The sequence below is a fragment of the Alligator sinensis genome, unplaced genomic scaffold (assembly GCF_000455745.1).
Source record: "Alligator sinensis unplaced genomic scaffold, ASM45574v1 scaffold611_2, whole genome shotgun sequence".
Classification (NCBI taxonomy): Eukaryota; Metazoa; Chordata; order Crocodylia; family Alligatoridae; genus Alligator; species Alligator sinensis.
Window position 1 is genome coordinate 2525213 of NW_005841869.1, and position 17334 is coordinate 2542546.

At 41.5% G+C, this 17334-nt stretch overlaps 1 protein-coding gene across 1 annotated transcript in view; it reads right to left on the minus strand.

Moving 5' to 3' along the window:
• The window catches only part of DENND1A (DENN domain containing 1A), a 274774-nt gene that overhangs the window by 84386 nt on the left and 173054 nt on the right, over positions 1-17334 (minus strand). The window contains 1 exon segment of the mRNA XM_025194283.1: positions 10214-10339. Within this exon segment, the coding sequence (XP_025050068.1) occupies positions 10214-10339 (126 nt within the window).

Genomic DNA, 17334 nt, shown 5'->3' on the forward strand with positions numbered 1-17334 from the left:
TTGAAATGCCACAAAGCAACTGCATTCAAAATGTAATCTGTGTTATAAATGAAAATAATATAATGCATATATATCCGTATTTATGTGCGTATTCAAAAATATACCTCCCTGCATAACATGAATTTATATCGGTACCAATGTACATCTAGTTAAACATATTTTACAGCTGAAGTACAATAAACAACTTGCTAGGAAAATCAGCCATGTCTACAGATTTCAAAATAGCAGAAGCAAAGGCAGCACCTTCCAAATGTAGCAGGATGTACCGATTACTGAAATGAATAGAACTAAAACCGAGAGAAAATTCCCCAATAGTCGAAGAAGCTCTTCTAGGCACTGGTTTTGAATCTGTTCATTTGTTTCCTGAATATTTTCTTTAAATGTTCCAACTCAAATGAATCACAGGAATCTTCAAACTGAGTTTGCACAAACTGGATGTCGTCTTACATGGCATGAGTCATGGAAGGATCTTAATACTAGGGAAAAACTCTACCAGTCTCATCCTGGGGAGTACAGCAATTCCTTTCACCTTTTTTTGTGCATTCAAACAGGGTTTCCCCTGTCATCACCAACTTCCCCCTCCTCCTACCTGACAGTGAAGTCATACTGAATTTAGGGCATCCCAATCATTTACATGGCAGCAGACTGCTGAAACAGGCATTGGGAGTTCTCTACTGGAATCAAGCAGGAAGAAGTATTAAAGATGGTAGGGAGATAGTCCTTGTTAATGCATAACCATCAACACTAAACCCATATGGGAATATGCAAGATTGTTAACTAACTATTTTCTTTTTAAAGATGTTCCCTTTACTTGTGTTTTTCCCCCACAGTATGATTGATCTCTCTAATGCAGGGTTTACACACACATAATACAAACAGTGGTGACCCCTTTTCATTGCTCTTTCCATTAACGGACAAACTATTTTATGCATTCAAAGCAGCCCTGACCCACCAAGAATCTGATGTAAAAGGGAAGGATAGGCACCATATGCAAGGCACGCATTAAAAATTTATATTTGAAAAAAATAAATGGAAGTATCCAAAAGGTGGTTGTGTAGGCAGCCATTGGGTAGGGAAGCAATTAGAGGGAGTTTGAAACAACTATTTACTGTTCTATTGAACTGCTTAAGAAACAACTCACCATGGCAACTGCAATACCACATAGTAGCTAAAGTAGCTGTGACATACAGAGCCTCATCACGAAGAAGCACGCACCGGTATATAATGTGCACATTTTAGCATGCTCGTAAATATATTCCAACACAGTTGCCCTTTTGGCTGGTTTGCTTCTGTGCTGAGCTATCCATTGTTATTCCTCTTTGATTTTTGTCCCACTTAAGATCTCTTTGCTTCGGAAGCATAAGTGAATAGCTACCGATGCCGTTAAAGATTTAGAAAAAAGGGACAGCTATAAATTGACTAATATGTTGGTCTTATTTCCTGCCACACTGTTGCTGATCTAACATCTTTCTGAGCATGGACATACTGGCCTGTGTCTATTGCCCATAGCGGGTATCAAGTGCCGGACAAACAATGAAAATGTAACCCTGCCTTCCTAAATATGTCGCTTTGAACTTTTACTGCCAGGAGTAAAATGTACAGTTTTTGTCTGCGCAACTGTATTCTCAGAAAAATCAAAAATTTAAATCAAGTCATCTCCAAAGTTCAATGTGTGCTATCAACATTAAAGGATGTTCTCACTTCCATTCGTAACCGAAATCTGTAGCTAAAATTAATGGGTCTATGCTACAGACACTGCAAATAAAGCTCCATAAAACAAGTTCATGTAGATTTTAATGATGATGACTGGGAGAAACCTGCTGATAAGACTATATAATTTCTGTAACAGAATCAGAGAGGATATTAACTATTTAGATCAGGAAGCAACCTCTCACAGCAAAAAGATTGGCAAAAGCAATTTGCAATGAAGACAAGATGTCCCATTAAATAAATGTGTTGGGAAATATTCCTCTGGGTGGAAACAGGAGGGCCAGCCACCTCCACCTCACACCATCTAAGAGCCTTTTGCAGCTTGAAGAACCAACGTGTCTGGGGGGAGAAAGGGGCAGTGAAGGTGGACCATATCCCAGACCAACTCTGTGGGAAATCTGCAGGAGCCCGATGCTGTCAACTTGGATCTTGGCCCCCATGTTGTGGAATCCCTTTAATAGGACTTTTAGCAGACAACAGACAGGAGAGGTGGAGATGCTGCCCAGAGGCTGGAGGGGAAGAAAACCCATTGCTACTAGTCTGCAGGGGCTTAATGCTTCCCACTGCGTCCTCTGAGATGTAAGGGTCCAAACTGAAACCCATACTGAAGAAGCTGTTGGAAATGACTCCAAGCTGCCCTTTGCCAGCCCACTCCAAGGGGCTTTCCATGGAAGACTGCAATCTAAATAACAGAGCACGGCTTTCTTTTGCCTTATCTGCTTGTGAACATCTGCAGGGGTAAAGAGTGATGGCTTCCCCACACACAGGAGCAAGCCTAGGCCGCAGACAAGTCACACCAGGGCAAATTTACTCCTTTCATTACGCCCTAGTACAGCTCCTTAAATCAACAGGAATTCCAATCCGTGGTTCAAAGAAGGAGCTATCTTACCAAGACTAATCGCTTGTCAAATAATTTAATAAAGGATAGTGGGAGACTCTTTCAAAGCACTTAGTCTTGACCAAGATCTTTCAGGAATGTCTTCACAATGCTGCAGCAAAGCGAACTCTTCTCACAGGCAGAAAACAGTGAGGAGGGGCAAAATGGGAAACACCTTCATTTTGTTATACATCCCTTATAGCAGTCATCATCCCCTCTTTTCCTTCGTGTGTTTTTGTACTGAAATGAGACGATGACAAAACCACAAGCTGAAAAGGCTTAACAAATCTTGTTTCCTACATGCTTAAATTCATGCAACTGTTAGTAAGGAAAAAGGTACTAAAAATGATTGTGTCTATAGAAGTCAAAGTTGTGCTATATTAAAATAAATGCCATTATTGATTTTTTTCAAAAAAATATGTTTAAAATATTTATCTCCTTTCTCCTCTTTCTTATACTGAAGCTTTCAACTAACAAGCCCTTTGCACAGTAAAGATACAGCAGTAATGTCAGCAAAGTCAAGTCAGCTGGCAAGAGGACCACACTCAGGAAGCACAGTATTTAGAGATGCAAGACAACAGGGGAGTTGAAAATACCTGCGTTGCAAAGGGGGACGTGTCAGAGGATTTTTCCCCCACATGTCAATTCTTAAATACGTACTTGATAGAAACAGAGTAAGTGGAGCACATTTGGAACTTATTGCTGAGATCCAATTAGGTCTTTGCTCCCAACTAGCGAATGAAAAGAAATGCATTTCCATTACTGTGCGGTAAAACTCTCCCCCTTCCCTCCACGTGTGTGCGCATACACACTCTCACACACTACATAATTCAGTAAAAGTCATTTGAACACTGGATAATATATATCAGAGGCATTTTGTATTGTTTATTTTATTCCATTGTTGTGAATCTAATTATTTTCATACCAAATGTTGAAGTATTAAAGTTATAATAATGACACTGATATTCACTGCACCTGGCAAATAATATTTGTCCACTATCTTTAAGAAATATTGTAGGTGGTTTAAAAATAAACCTGAACATAATCTTTCCTGTCAAGCCTCATAAATTACCAATTAACTTCATCAAGAAAAGCGCATGATGTGTGTGGAAGTGGAAAGGTGCATTTGCTTCTGTCCACTGAGATTTTCATATTTACTTTCAGCTGGATATATCTGGAGAGGATTTAAGCTAAATTCAACCCCAAATCAATTCAGAAATGTTAAGTCACTCTTAACTGAACCAGTTACACAACAAATGATTGCTCATGCCGATAAAGCACTGTAAGATCAAATAATCAACAATGAGGACACAAAGGAAACTAATTAAAGCTTCATTAAAGATATTTACTTGTTATAATTAATTCCCAATGAATTCAAGTTTGCAATGATATCTATTCAGAATTCTTAATTTAAGACAGCAAGGGTTACACTGACATTTTTACTATATCATAAAAGTATTGTGTCTTAAAATTATCAGCAGTATTATGCAGCTTTACAATCACTATATGGATAAATGATAAGTGGCATAAATTATCATACTGTTTTGATAAAACTATTTCCTATACATTTTTCCTTTGAAAAACTGATTCCCCTCTAGTTTTTGAACGAAACTGAAAGCAGCATCACCTCATACACATCCCTAGCACTTTAATACCCATTGGGTGAGGCTAGTTCAAAATTGGGAAAAATACTATAGTTTTACTGATGCTGCAGACATCTAATATAATAAAAGCCTTAGTCTGTCTGTAACGCTTTATTTGCACTCCGATTGGTTGTCTCAGCAAATAATCACAACATTGACTGAAACAAGCAAGCCGAGTGCTCCAAGAGTGGTCTGGACAGGGGGCGGCGCCGCGGTGGAGCGCCACCATGACAGGGGGGACAGAGCCGGGGGGTACCCGCTCCTAGCCCTGCTCCCTGGAGGCAGCGGTGATGGACTGCATGGAGGATGGCGGGGGGAGGCAAGGCTAGTGTTGCTGGCCTCACCTCCCTTCCCCTCCCCCCGGCCCTGCTCCCTGGAGGCAGCGGTAGCACGGGGTGCTGCCCAAGGGGGACGGAGGGGACAGTGGGGCAAGCTTCCCCCCTCCCTGCTCCTGGGAGGTGGCAGCAACATGGGGTGGTGGCGCTCTGCCCCCCCCTCGACAAAAAAGGGACATGTATTATTGGCAATGCAGTGCCAGAGTCAAGATTTTGACTCCAAAAAACATTCAACAAATAAAATAGCAACGTATTAAGGAAATATTTGACTCAGCCTTTTTAGCTTCCTTTCAACTTCAAAAATATGTAAGCTATGGGCACCCTGAAACCATTTTCTTTCTCTGCACCACTACAATCATTCTGTTTTCAAACCTGTTTTTATTTGGGAACAGTATTATTCTTGCCAAGTTATCAGCAATGTTCCCAATGGGCAGGACAAGAATTAGATTGAAACAAGGGAAACACTCTGATCGGTTTGGGAAAGAAAGGCCCATCAGGGAGGGCAGAAGGGTGAAGGATCTGATCAGTCAGACCTTATGAAAACAATGCAAACCAATGAAGAGAAGGAATATAGTCCTCAACTCCTTAACAACAGGATAATGATGTTAATCATTTCACACCCTCAAGGAGGGTGTCACAAATTAGAGACAACATGCTATAGGCTGGCATATACTGAAGGCACCTACAGATGTTACAAGAGAGTATTGAAGAGGGTTGCTTTCTAACAAGCAGCACTGGGTTCAGGGTGCTCCCAATTCTTCAAACATCAGGATTAAACAGATTTTGTAAATGGGAGAAGAGACTGGAATTAAGCAACAGGGTAAGAAACAATGAAGCTTTTTGCCAAGAACAAAGTTCATCACCTTGACAACTGGATTACTAAATTTGTACTGAAGCAGCCAGACCCTCAAAAAAGGGGCACCATCAAGATCTGGACCTCATTCAGTGCACACTAGACAGCTTCAGCTCCACCATCACTGAGCCTGACAAAAAAGTCCACTTAGGAGTTTGGCTCCCTAGCACAATGCGGCACTATGCAAAGTCACCTAAGGACTTCAGGTACTGGGAGGCAGTACAGCCACACAAACAACAAACCCTGTTTTCAAGCAGGGCTAAATCAGGCCGGCCAGCATGCCATGCTAATGCAGCCAAGCCATACTGCTTCAAGTATCCCAGGCTGCTTAGGTATTGCTACACACTACCCCATGAAAGCATACCCCAAATCTTCCTGTTGTGTTTCACATACCTCCTCATATGAAGCCTACGTAGCATTGTGAGACTCCAAAATCTAATGGGTGTGATTGCATAGGGTACCAAATACAAGGAGCAAAGGTTAAAGAGGACACTCATCTTCAGAGAAAGGGTTACTTACAATTAGATTTCAAAGGCTTTTCAGGATTTGAAAGCCAAGCCTTTTTCAAATTATCGATGAAAGATATTAGGTACCACCGGAGAAAACTGGGCCACAGAAACTTTCAACTCATGATACATTAATGCCAATGAAATGCAGTTGGTAGGACCCAAGATGTAGAAGGTGAATACTCGCTCAGATTACTAATGAGGATTTATGAAACAAGACACCGATAAAACCAGGTCTTGCATCAACTAGAAAAGGCTCCACTTAACACACTGAACTCTGATGGAAGAGGTCAGGGGAGAGTTGCCACATTTCTGGAGAAGATATTATGGACAAAGGAAAACACATCAAAGGTACTTCTCCACGCGAGATCGTCAGCTGCTACCATCACCTTCCAGGGAGGAAGACACTGAAACGTGACACGCGATGGAATTAATTGCATGGGAAAGAAATGAAATTCCTGTCCCCATGGAAATGGGAGATACAGCGATGCCAACCCTCCGAGAAGACAGCATGTTGGAGTCTGATTTCTCAGGTAAACTGCTCTGCCTATAGTAAATACTTACCTGTGGGGAAGCCTAACTATAGTAGCAATATTCATTGAAAAACTTCATATACTTCATTGCACTATGCCCCAAGTATTATTCCTTTTCACAGATTTTATCTAATGAGTTTCTCTCTATCACAGGGGTTATTAGATGCGTTTCTTAATAAAAATGTGCTTGTTGACTAAATAGGAGAAAGAAAACGGGCGAGATGCTACCTCTAACCACTAGGTGTCAGCCTAAGAAAGAGCATAGTTAACATTTTTGATGAGGTAAATTACAAAATCTTAACTTTGTCATGTTTTTAATGTATACATGTAATGTACAACATACACGTAGCTTTAAATACTCTAATTACACATTCATTTCTATTGAAAAATGACCCAGTTTTGACTTGCAGGTTTAAGAGATGCACGTGAACTCATCTGCTCTTAAGAGACATAAAGGCTTAAAATATAGAAATTTAAAAAACAATCATACCGTTCACAAAAGGCAGGCTTAATTAAAAGCCGTAGGTAACATATGTAAAGCTACACACCTGCCTCTATACAGCCAAGTAAGCATGTCGCCTCCTGTATACCTTACTGTATTTAACAGAAATGTGTTGAGCTGTATGTACATACCATATGTGACAGAAATTCTTCCATGGTTTTATGATTCTACTTTGAACAGTTACAGAAACGGGTAAATGCATCAGTAATTTTACTACTTCTCATGCTTAAATTTAGAGTTGCAATTTCTTCAATCTAAAACACTTTTTTAAATGAAAAGTTCTATATTACGAAAAAAAAGCATGCAAGACAACAATAACCAAGTGGCAGCCAAAGCCTATACAGTATGTAACTGTGCAGTCTTTGGGCGGAGGATTTCACATACATTTAAATGTAACATTTGGCCATCTGATGCAAGACAATTCTGGCCCCCAAAGAAGCTGAATAATATAAGCCAACAACCTACCAGCACAATTCTACTTTGTTTGCCCCCCCACATTTTTTACTACCTCATGTACCAATTTTCTTACGAGATTAACACCACCAAGTAGTAAAAGCAGTTCTTCCTATGCAATTATTTTCTTAATTAGCACTCACTATTAGCCATATATTGCAATTTTGTAAGAGATGGGCTCTCCAATGACTCCAGATGTGATAAGCTACATCATGTCCAATACTGCCTAGACACAGGCTGACGTGCTGAAGGGTGCAGTAATATGAGAAAAGGCCATATTTAAAGGACAACGAGGTTGAAGCATCTGAAATATTTCTCACTCTCTTATCAGGCCTCTTCCTTGAAACTGCTCTTCCCATTTGCTTTTAAATGCATCAAAATAATTTGATTTCAAACTGTTAAATTAGTGACAGATTTAAAAATCAAGTAAGATGTTTTAAAATTAAGCCTCTCATTACCCAGCTCTGCCATAAGAGTTCTCCCAGGTGGAGGCTTTTTCCCAGTCCCCAAGCCTCTCCTGGACTACAGCTGAAGACACTTCCGTAGCACATCACAAAAAGCTGAACTCCACCCTTGCATCTTCTGCGTATGCTCTAAAAACAGGCGTCTGCATGCAACATTCCCAACCCAAGATATCAATCAATTTGCAATCTGACTAAGTTCAGCTGGGAACTACCTTCTTCTTTCTGGTATTCACTACAGACAAAATAAGGGGCTGTTCTTAAGTCCCACTGAAACACAGGGGGCTCAACATGTATTCAGTATGGAACCCCCACCTTCTTCCCTGCTTGCTTCATTTAAAGGAAGGACATGGGATACGGGCCTTCAGCATTGTTTAGACTCCCCGGCAGATGAAACAGTGTCCAGCGAGCCAGGACACGGCCCGACAAGCGTGAGGTTTAAATGCAGCACTTGGTCATCCCAGTGAAAAACATTCTAGTAGGAAAAACTGCCTTGTATGCCATATTTGCTACAGCATGAGGAATGGTACTAAGTTTAAGTTAAGGTAGGATGGGATTTAGGAAGATAAGCCCCGTCTTTCACTATTCCCTGATCCCACAGATAAGACTGAATTTTCCCTAAAATTTGGTTTATGATTGCTTGACCAGCGGGAACTTCTCAATGATGGGAGTGATGCACAAACTGAATGTGCGGGGTTGTTTTAACTGAGAGAAGGATTTTTGTGGGCGATATCTTTTATTGGACACATTATATGGCAGGGAAATGAGTTGTTTTGGTTTTTCTTACTTATTCAGACCAGTTCTCCCTAAAAGGGGGAACAGGCATTTCAAGGTGCTTGTCATTTCAACTGATTTTCATCTCTCACGAGCAAAATCCAGCCTTCATAATGCCAGGTGTTATTCCCCAGAAAAGCTATTTGAAATTGTATTTTGCTTTATAAAAACTCCAACCTTAACTAGTTAATCCTTCACGCACATCCAGGCACAGTGTACACCAATACTCCTAGAGTTGCCTGGCAACTAGTGGGAGGAGTGTCAGAGAGCAAGAAGGGGCTAAATGAATGAAGAGAAGTCGGTGTGCGTCTGACATGGATAAAGGAGGCTTACAGCCAGGCTGCCTTGCTGCTTTCAGTTTTGTTATTTATGTGGATGGGAATTAAAGTAGCTCCCGTTAGTCCATATTAGGTACATTGGAAGTATAGCATTCACACCCAGTATTTTTTTTTTTTTAACCAGCCAGGCACACGCAGAGATCAAATACATTTATATTTCTATGCATATCATATGCACATCTGCACTATGAGGACCAGAGAAAAGGACTCAGACCTGCTGAATTAAACAGTGGTACCTTAGAACAGTGACTAGTTGGAACGATGCTTTCTGGAAGACGGTGATGGACTACTGAAATCTTTTGCCAAGCTACTTCCTTCCCATCAGATTTACAGATCCACACATCTCCACAACATGCAAAAATATTAAATTCTCTGTATTTTCTGACTCTTGCCTAGTGTATGAGTTCACCACATTATCTCCCCTGCTCCATTTGGCATGAGCCAATATGGCTAGAAGCATTTTCTGTGTGCTCAGAGAAGTCCAACCAGCAGATTGAGTAATGTGGGACTCATCCTTGACACAGGAATGGTCAGACTGGCTCATATCTGAGGCCCCTTCATCCCGCCGCTCTGTCTCTGGCAGTGACCAGCATCAGCTGTTTCAGAAGATGCAAGAACTGGGACAATAGGTCCCCCACATTTCATCCTGGTCCCCAACAGAGAGAGATTTAAATGCAGTCCAATATTTCTATCATCAGTAGTTACAACCCCAGCTATTTTATTGCTATGTGTATAAACGTGCAACTCTGTTTTGAATAGTATTACTTTCTTAGTCTTGACAATTTGCTGTAGCAGTTGGCTTCACAGTTGATTATACATAGTGTGAAAAGATTTCTTTTCATTTGTTTTGAATTTACAACTTTTACAAATTTCAGCAAATGCCCTCATGTTTTGTGTTGTGAAAGAGAAAAGAGGAGCCCTTGTTCTACTTTCTCGTGTCCCCCAAGACAAAGAATTTCAGTCTTTCTTCAGAAGAGTTTTTCTAGGCCCTTGTTCATTCTTGTTGCTCCTGGCTGAACACCCTCAATGGCCACATCATTTATTTCCTTCGAGATGCAGTAACAAGGCAGATTCTAGACAGGGCCAAACTCTGGGTACGTATAATGACAGTGTAATGGTCTTTTCACTACTTAATGTTCAGCTATCAAAGGAGTGAGCCAGTAACTTTTTGCCCACTTCTCCCCAATTTCATGTTTACAGCTATGTTACAAACTCGCGACCTACTCACAGGTTCAATCTTCAGTGCGTTTCTGTAGCTCCCGAAGAAAGAAGCCTGGGACTTTAGGAATGCTCTTGCCACACCATCCCCAGTAGTTGTGGAGACTTTCTTTAGCCTGCTCTTCAGCGTAGAAACCTGAAAATACACAACAGGTCCGGTCATCCTTGTAGCACAAACACAGAGTACACCAGGAACCAACTCGAGAGGTTTCACGAGGTATCACAGCAGTAGTGAAGTAGAATGGCAGACTACAAACCTGAAGCCTCTAGTCTTAAGGCAATGGCATTTCCAGCGATCTGCTTTGCCCACCTAATTGATAATCAAGTTCTGCTGAAAGCCTGCGGCAAGAGTTTTAAAGCCTACCTTACTATCACCTTTTTTAAATCAGAGATTAATGCAGTGTTTTGTGTTCTTTAGAGGTGGCTAAGAAGTTGCATGTTATCCCCGTTTGCAGTCCATCGAATTTCAATACTTAGTTGCAGTAGCCAAACCACAGGAAAGTAAAAGCCTAAGCAATTATTTCAGTCCTGGAAGTTGCCCTGTGCAAGACTAGTAATTAGTCTCTCCTAAGATAAGAGAGACGCAGGAAGAGATGGGCTGGTGAAGATGCAAATGTTCTTTAAGACCTACCGCGACTGTACCTTGTCCCATGTACACGCGTTACTGGGCTGCATCTTCAGCTTGCTTCACTGCAGCTTTTACAACAATCTCTGTGCTCTTTGCTAAAATGTTATTTTGCAATTCCCTCAAGGAGAAGTCCCTAGTAACCATCAACAAGTATCCCTGGGCCTTCTATCACCGCTAAGGAAACTCAGCTTTTTCCAGTAGTGCAAACATATTTTTGTCACAAAAGAGCATCTGCCTTGACTCCAACATTTCAAGTATAAGGAAATGGGTAAGAGAAACTGCACAGGTGATATTAAGCTAAAATGAAAGATTAAGCAAGCACAATGCTTGAGACTGAAAGGAATTAAGACTTTGTAAGTAATGGCCCCATGACTGATGAAATACTTTACAAGATGCATCATTCCTGATATTCTGGCCATGCCTGATAATAGCATATCCTGTCGTTTAGATGTTCTTTTATTCAACATAATATTATCAGCACAGCCTTATTTCAGCCTAGGGTAAACCGATAACTACAAGGATATGAAGCAATATTTGAGAAGCAGGTCTTCAGTTGATCATATTAAAACAAGAAAACATAACCAGACTCAGAAGCTGGGTATACCTCTCTCTGGACTCTGAATATTTGACTCATACACATTTTTTTCCATTTGTTCTTTACATTTCTTTCAGTCCTAATCATAGTTAATTTCTGCCCATGGAAATGAAACCCAACAAATACTTTACATGTGGTTAGGAAACACTTAAGTACCAGGCAAATTTTGCATAATCAGGCCATCAATCTTCATTTGAAAGAATGCTAAGCCATTTAGGGAACAAATCTGGCATGTCTGAAGAATGCCAATCACAACAGGGTCTCAATCCTGATAGAATAAAGCAAGTATAAAAGGAAAAATTGTGAGGACATCTAGACAAATGCAGTGTTCACGTGTGCTAAATGTATTTTTGAAGCATGAGCTGCAAATCTAAAATGCAATGTTTTTATTCATATGAAAGGAAAACCTACGCCCCCACCCAAAAAAAGAAGAAAAAAAGAAAAAGGTGTCTCACAATGACAATGGTGACATTTCCATCCTTTGAAATGGTCGATATCTACTGAGGTTCTTTTCTTGCTGCTTCTCAAAGGATCTAAACCACCTGTGCATCAGATTATTCCTCACTTAACCTTCACTGCCCTTTCTCTTTCATACTGGAGGTGTTTAATTACCTCAGATTCACAGAGCTGCACTTCAGGTGAACATAGTCCTAATGGTCTCATTACCATTTACACAAAGAAATACCCACTGATTGTAACTGAGCAAATATCAACTGTACACCCTCTTACACAGGCAAATTTAAAAACTACCCAAGCATTCAGGTTACCTGAATATTCTTTGGTCTCCTATATACTCCAAGGGCTGCAGTTCTGAAGAATTACCCATTACTGTTTTCTGTACTTCACAATTTCTCTTCTACATATAAATAGGTTGTGACTTAGTTTGATGTGCTTCCTTTTTAGCGTTTGCAGCCTGGTAGCTTCTAAAGTAAGGTTGTATATCTGCGTGCTATTGTTAGTGACAGCATTTTTGCTTCTCAAACACAGGCAATGGAAATGAGATAAAAAGACCCTTTCACAGATTAATGTTTAATGTGCTGCGCCTGTGCTGCAATGGCTGCAACCAAATCTTTAACAACTAGTTTTGTCAGCAACAATTTTGGGGTGTTGGAGACAGAGAGCCAGGACAAGTTAAGGCTTGAAAGAGTCACAGAAGGAAAACTAGTGCAAGGAGAGCAAAGATGTAAGCAGTAGAGTCTAGACACTAGTCTCTCTACTCAGGCACCTAAGGAGTGCTCATACAGCTAAGCATCCAAGTGCAATTCTGTTCCACCTTGCTCCAGTTCCAGAAGAACCGTTCATGCGTTTGCTTTCGTCCAGCTTAGCCTTAAGGATAAGTCACAGGAACAAAGGAGAAGCATGACTCTCACGTGTGCAAGGCTGTGTGTACGCTTGTTCTCTCTCATTATGGTTTTTATAATATGAGAGATATGTGTATGCACACTCACATATACACACACGCATGCATGTGTGTAAAGCATTCTAGACAAGCAGACAAAAGATCATCATTATAAAATTAACTTAAGATGTTTTAGGGACCCAAATATGGTGGAACAGGATTGCACTTAGATGCCCAAGAGGCAGAACAGGATGCAGCCCTGTATCCACATATCCCCAAGGGTCTTAACAGGCAACACATTTACATGGGTGTACTTTACATCTGCTCTGCAAATTAATATAAATTGCACTGGGATCTGGGGTGGACACAGCGGCAGCTATTGCTGGGGTGGCTGCCTGCACTGTAACGGGAATGGGTGCTGTTACAAACCTTTGTCACTACATGCTAGGGGAACAGGTAACAGCCCATTTATCTTGAGCGAACAAGCACCCCAGAGTGAAACGCAGACAGACACCTACCTTGCCATAATTTACACTGGTGCACTTTTACCCTCCACTCCTTCAGTAACTAAGCGTGCACGTGTGCAAGGGAGAGGGGGGGGCGGACGACATGTGTAGGCACATGGGCATACACACACACACACACACACACACACCAATAATTACCCAATGGTTACATTTTCTGTACATCTCATCATAATACAAGAGCTTTCGAGCGCACACACACCCAGCAAAATTCTGAGCGTCTCCTGTGTTTGCTGGCTCCTTCATAAGCACACATATAGCTGTTTTTCACTGTTTAACGTCTACATGGTAAGCAGTAACTTTTCCCGTTTCGTGCAATTTAACTGTACTATTTAAGCAGCATCAACTCACCGTTCCTTTTTCTGTCCGTCTTTAAACCTAGAAGGTAACCCCATATTTGCTGCTACATGCTACAAAGGCTGCAGGAAATGTTCCCCATCCTACTGCACTGTATCTACTTGTGCTAAATGAGGAAATAAATCTGTTTTTGGTTTCTGATAAAATTAAAGATACTTCCAGTTTTATTTTTTTACTTCAACTTTACTGCAGCATGGAGTGCTTCTGTCATAAAAAGATTGACGTTATTACTACGTACCATGAAATGGAGAATTAAGGACGTGTCCAGCATTGTTTTTAAATCCAAAAGCTGTAGTTTTTGTCAATGAGCCATGCATTAATGAGCCTCAGAGCACATACTAACATGACAGACCATAGCAGCTCCAGTGGAAGGCCTGTTGTGTCCATAATCCATGGCTCATTTCCTTTCACTGAAGCCATAATGTCCCTGAAGGAGCTCCTTTATTCTCAATGGCACAAGTGTAATAGTTCCAATAAAATCTGAAGTTTGAACTAGACACAAGTGGTATTATTGTTTTTACTTCGTCTTTAGCTTATCCGTGGCCCAAAGGCCCAGTAAGCACTGATCTTTTGAATTTTCTGGCTTTTGCATTCTACATACAACTTTAAAAATAGGTTAACTTTTAATTGATGCATCCCTTGAACAAAATTTTGCACTGCAGCTAAATCTCTGAATCAATCTGGAAAGTTGTAAGAGTGATTTTCTATTAGCCTCTACTTGGAGAAAGATAAGCTTGGTGCTAAAGTCTGGGAATGGCAGTCAGAAGACCCGAGTTTTATTTCTGGCTTCCTGACAGGCTTCTAATGTGGCCTAAGGCAAAGACAGAGAGGTTATGACTTCAGTTTCCCCATTTATTATAGAATTACAATAACGATGCATCTCACTCAGGCATTGTGCTAATTTTAGCAATTCTAAAGCACTCTGAAATCCCCCAAAAAAGCATTTAAGTATTTATTCCTCAATAAATTAACAAAAAAATATTAAACAATTCTCATGCAGTATGCACAAACATCAAGGGAGTTCTGCTTCTTCCTTAAAATTAAAATGATCCTGGCACTACCAAGTCTTCACGTTATATATTCACACATTCACTCATCTCAATCAAGTTCTCCATAATCACTACTTTTCACACTTTCTGATGTACAATATTGTAGCTTAAATGACAAAGCATTTAAATAATGCATTTAGAGAGACTGATGAGTGAATACAAGTAAAGCAGCTCCTGTGTTCTCTCTGGAATAAATTAATACCTCAAACAAAGTAGGCTACGCAAACTGAACTGCAATTGTTATCCTGCCTTAAGAGACTGTAAAGCCTTTTTTTTTTTTTTTTTAAAGCAAGATTGTGACCGCTCAATATGAAGATTATTTCTAACCAAACAGGCACATATACATACAGACTATCCTAGGAGTGTTTTTAAAGAAGATTTTTATACTTCTGGCAGTTCAGGTTTAAAGGTCAGATTTAAACTATCACCATGTTTCAAAATGCAATCTGTGCAATGCAGCATAATGAAATGGTTCAGTAAAGGTGCTAGTGGAAATTCTTTTAATTAGGTCCAAGGCTTTTCAGTTGTCAACATGAATAAAGCAAGAAACATTCTATTGCAAACACAGTATAAGAAAATAAAAGTGGAAGTTACCTTTCAAAAATGGATTTGCAATTGAGAAGCAGAAATATTTCTAGGCTCCCTCAAAAATACATTTAATTTCCCACATAGTGGAAGAACAGCAAACCAGAGGCTCTCCTAATTGGGGTAACTCGCTAACGAATGGGACCCTAGCACCATGCAAAAATAAGCTACGGGGGCAGCAAAATATAATCGGAGGCTAACTGCAAGTACTCAGTTACACAAAACACAAGTCAAAGCGACTTGGTGCTATATACCATACATTAGTCACCAGAAATCAATGGCTTTGATCTAATAAAAACTAAGTACAGAGATTAACTTTTATATGTTTATTCCTCATCATCTGATGCTCTGGCATCTACATTTTGGCTTCAGCTTCAAGATTAGCCTATTTGGAAGGATTTGACAATAAATCTATGGGGCCCGTACCAAATACACACAAGCAGAAAAATTTACTGCTCTCTCCTCCCTCCCCCTTGTAGTACACAGAAAAGGGATGGAGGAAACTTGCCAGTAGCAGATGCAACTGAAAGGTAAACTGCAGTTCTAAGTGAAGCTCCTTTCTTATTATTGCCAAGCGAAAAAGGAGTCCTGCTGCCCAAGTGCTCTCTGTCATGGCTATGCCATCAGCAACACGCAAGGGTAACGAACAGAAGGCAAGGCAGGAGCAGATCCCAGCATTTCAACTATCTGCCTACTAATGTAGCCATTTGCAACTTATTTGTAAAAGACCTGAGCTGGGCGATTCAAGAAGTTCGAGTGCTAGGAGGTACCTGTAACAGGAGGGACGGCAGGGTCACCGTGCTAGCCCTTGCCGCCTCCTCTACTGTGCCAAGCTTTGGACTTGCACCCTCCTATTCTCGCCCGCCACGACTTTGATGATGTGTGTTTTTATAGGGAGGCTACCTCTCCTCCACTTGGCCACAGTTCTCCTGCTCCGGGTGTCCTGCGTATCTAAGCCTTGCAGGCCTTCTCTGTACGCCACCCTTCTCACTAGGGCCTTCTCCATACTGCTGCCCTTCTCACTGGGGCTCTCCGCACCCTCACTGGGGCCTCTCCATAATGCTGTCCCTCCCCTGGGGTTCTCCGGGCCCACACTGGGGCCTCTCTGCAAGGCTGCCCCCTCTCACGGGCTCTGCTTTGGAGCTGGGGTCTGTACCCCCGAACTCTGTGCCCCCTCTGGGGCTGGGGTCCTCACTCTACCGTGAGTCCCCTATGAGGCCTCCTCCATCCCCTTATAGCCTCACCCAAACCACCGGTGTTAAACAAACTGCAACATAAACTCAGGCCTCTTGGCTACAACTTAAGCCTAAGCCACCTGGCAGTAACGACATTGCTCGGACATCTTGGAGCTGCTACCCTTTACTCTGCTAGCGGTACCTGCAGTCAGGCTTCTCCTCGCATCACTGCTCCAGGAGCTTCGCTCTCTCTCTCTGGCTGCTGGCAGGGAGCTCCTTCTGCCTCGGATGCCAGTAGGGAACCGCCTCAGCTCCCCCCTCCCTCATAAGAGCCAGGCCTTGCCCCTTATAGCCAGCTGACCGCTGGCAGGTGTGGGTCGTTTGCTGCCTCCCGTTGCCCTGGCAACCAGCACCTGAGGAGCCTTCGTGTCCTGCTACAGCACCGTCCAGTCAAGCCAGCGTGAAGCGCCATGTTTAGTGTCTAATCCAATTCTGCTGGACCAGGCTCGGGGGGTTATCCAGCCCCTCTGGCACGCACCTTCAGCAGAAAGATATTTTATCACGTTCATTTTCACTCCGATACCAGGAGCGACTAACTTGCCCTGGGCCCTTAAAAGACAACATCTTGGGTAGCAATGTCACTACCTGAAACCCAAGCACGAGTCACAGCCCAAGTCTAGGAAAGTCACAGCACTTTTAAAAATAGCAATAATAAAAAAGATCCCTTAAATGTAACAAAAAGGGCTGTTCAGAGAAACAGGCACACTATGAACGTTTTCTATTGCATCAATTGCCTGCCGGTGAATGCATGAAAGTAAATGTTACTCATCACTGCTGACTGTAAATGGATTTAATTCAGCAAAGTAAATTTTGTGTATA